Source organism: Vitis vinifera, chromosome 19 (genome assembly GCF_030704535.1).
Source record: "Vitis vinifera cultivar Pinot Noir 40024 chromosome 19, ASM3070453v1".
Classification (NCBI taxonomy): domain Eukaryota; kingdom Viridiplantae; phylum Streptophyta; class Magnoliopsida; order Vitales; family Vitaceae; genus Vitis; species Vitis vinifera.
Window position 1 is genome coordinate 9404685 of NC_081823.1, and position 2816 is coordinate 9407500.

Genomic DNA, 2816 nt, shown 5'->3' on the forward strand with positions numbered 1-2816 from the left:
TCCCTTGTAATCAATTTTAATTTTATAGGGTATTTGAAAATATCTCATGTCTGATATTTTATTTTTTTTGGAATTCTAAGTTCTCAAATATCTTAACTATATAAAAGACGAATATAGTAAATTTGGTATTTTGAAATATCTTAAATATCATAAGTTTTGCTGCTTAAAGACATTAGATGGTTTGGTGGACACATTTAGTTTCAAATCAAAACATAAAGAAAATCAGTCTCAGCCTTCACATAATTATAACCTATAGGAGACCACATATAAGTCCAAGCAAGAACACATTCAAACTCTTTTCCCCAAAACCGAGAGGAAGAGAAAAACTGAACAAACCAGTTTCTTAACCTTCTGAGCACTTGTCCTTATTTCTATTTATTATGTACTAAGGACTTGACACAATATGTTCTTAAAAGCCAGGCAGAGACAACTCTCATCCCATGGCATATTTCTGGGTCCAGGAACGCGCAGTAGTCTCATATTTGGCTCTGTCGGTCTTGTACATGTGGGCAATTTCTGGCACCAAGGGATCATCCGGGTTTGGATCCGTCAGCAGCGAGCATATAGAGAGCAACACCTGCAGGCCAGCATTGAAAATACAGAGCACAAACTCATTACTGTTCTGGCACCCTAAATGGCCTCTATGTCCCAGCTGTTTCTTTCACTGGTAAATAAAACAGGTTAGGTGCACCATAGCCATGATTAAAGCCTAACTTGGAAGTGGGACCTTGGAAGTATACAGTAAGGTTCATTTACCATCTTATGAACAACTAAGGGAAACATCTTTATAAATTAAATGTATTAAAGATGCAAATTACCTTGGATATTGTGAGGGCAGGGCTCCACTGCTCTTTCAGGATATCAAGGCAGATGCTACCATTGCTGTTAATGTTGGGGTGGAACACCTTTGTTCTGAAGGAAACCTGCTCCACGCAATTCATTGTTAAGATTCTTACACAAATTTATCACCATTCCAGCTAAAGCACATCCTAAATCAAAGCCATACAGGCACAGATAAAAAAATGTTGGGATGCAATAGAAAAAGATCACCATGTTGCAAATATTTTTGAAAATGTTGGTGGTGACAGTTTGTTGAAAAAAAGTAACTTGGCTAGTCTATACAACATCTCGTAAGCCAAAAGATCTGAGATTGGATATTTCTAGATCATAGGACACTAACATGGATTATGATATTTATACTCTTTTACCAACTTAAATAACAAAATCCTCTTCAATGAGGATAAACTGAGATTCCTTGCATTTTAGTGTAGCAATGAACTTGGGTACATCAATGCATAGAGACCACACTGAGTCACACTCAGGGAAACAAAACACAGTTTTTTTTCTGTTACCTTGGGTGGCTTGAATGGGTAATCCGGTGGGAAGTGGATGGACACCAGAAACACACCTCCAGCGAAAGGGCTGTCACTTGGACCCATAATAGTTGCTTGCCAGTGGAACATGTCATCACCAACAGGGCCTATAAACAGGTTTAAAAATTTTAATTATATCCGGTATCTACAAAGATTATTTTAGGCTAAGAAGACTAACAGCAAAATTATAATCAATTTGGCATGCAATTTTGTCATGTTATATGTGTGATGGATAACTGTTCTAATCCATTTTTAGGAAAAGAAAAATCCCTGCTAAAATATCCATGAAAAGAATAAATTGCATGAATGACGGATATTGAGTGTCATCAACAAGAGAATTATACCAAGAAAGAACGGGCATATCAACCCAAAAGTGGCAGATTGAGATTCTAGGAAATGCCAGTTCCAGAAGGAGATGAAATAAGAAACAAATTGAATTGATTAAAAAGGAGAAAAGGAGAAGATAGAAACAAACCAGCACTGCAAGAAGTGGGAGGGTCCTTCTGCAGGTCCTTCAACTCCTTGTTAATTCGCTTTGAAGCCATTACAGATTGACCAAAGTTTCAATACAGTTGAAGGATTCGTGCTGCAGCAATACGCATAAATAAAAAATGTCAAGAGTAAGAATAACTAAATCACTTCTCCATAAGATATCAAACAAGTTCCATAGAAAGACAATGCAAAATGCTCCAAAACCTTGCACCATGAAAACAACATGAAGAGGCAGTGGAGACCATCAAATCAAAGCTAAAATATAAAGAAGGATTTAAAATATGAGGTCTGCCCCTCCAATAAAAAAATTCATCCAACAAAGAAACCCTAATTAATTAGTTTGCTTTTTAAAGTAAAATTTCATAAATGTGCATCAAAATTGCTTTCTTCTCCTCAATCAAAAGAAAACCAACTCAATTTACCAATTTTTCCTCTTCGAACATTTTTCAGCAGAAAAATAAAAGGAAAAAAATATCCAAGAATTACACAACAATCAACAATTAAACTCTTCCTCCATTTTCTCTGCAACCAAACAGAGGGCAAATCCGAAGGAAAAAACATCACAAACAATAGTTCCTCAGTCGCAGTCTCCGAAAAAACAACGAAATCCAACCAAATCACATGCACCACCACGATCAACTTAAAAGAAACACACAGAACCAAAAATACAATCGTCCTCACACTAAAGCAGGAACAAAAAATTGCGATACGGAAACTCCGATAATCAAACCCTAAAATCATGAGAAAAAAAAATCCAAAAACCAATAATTATAGCGTAGAATCCAGAATCAACACAAATAAACATCTAAAAACAGGCTCAGAGAAAATCAGAAAGGAAAGGGAGAGTGAGATAGAAAGAAGGCCCCACCTGTCTCTCACTAGGGTTTGGCCTCTCAGTCTCCTCGGTTACGGACTCCCCTTCGATCGACTGCTATTTGTATTTTCTGTGCC

The 2816-nt window shown here is 36.7% G+C and overlaps 1 protein-coding gene across 1 annotated transcript in view; it reads right to left on the reverse strand.

Moving 5' to 3' along the window:
• Nucleotides 1-213: 213 nt before the first annotated feature.
• Nucleotides 214-2816, reverse strand: part of LOC100251531 (ubiquitin-conjugating enzyme E2-17 kDa) — a 2651-nt gene continuing 48 nt past the window's right edge. Inside the window, exons 1-5 of the mRNA XM_002274299.4 lie at nt 2734-2816; nt 1849-1959; nt 1353-1480; nt 819-923; nt 214-577 (exon numbers count right to left, since the gene is read on the reverse strand). The exon at nt 2734-2816 is cut by the window's right edge and continues 48 nt beyond it. Coding sequence (XP_002274335.1) covers nt 434-577; nt 819-923; nt 1353-1480; nt 1849-1918 — 447 coding nt within the window. The 5' untranslated portion in view covers nt 1919-1959; nt 2734-2816 and the 3' untranslated portion in view covers nt 214-433. The remainder of the gene's footprint in view (nt 578-818; nt 924-1352; nt 1481-1848; nt 1960-2733) is intronic.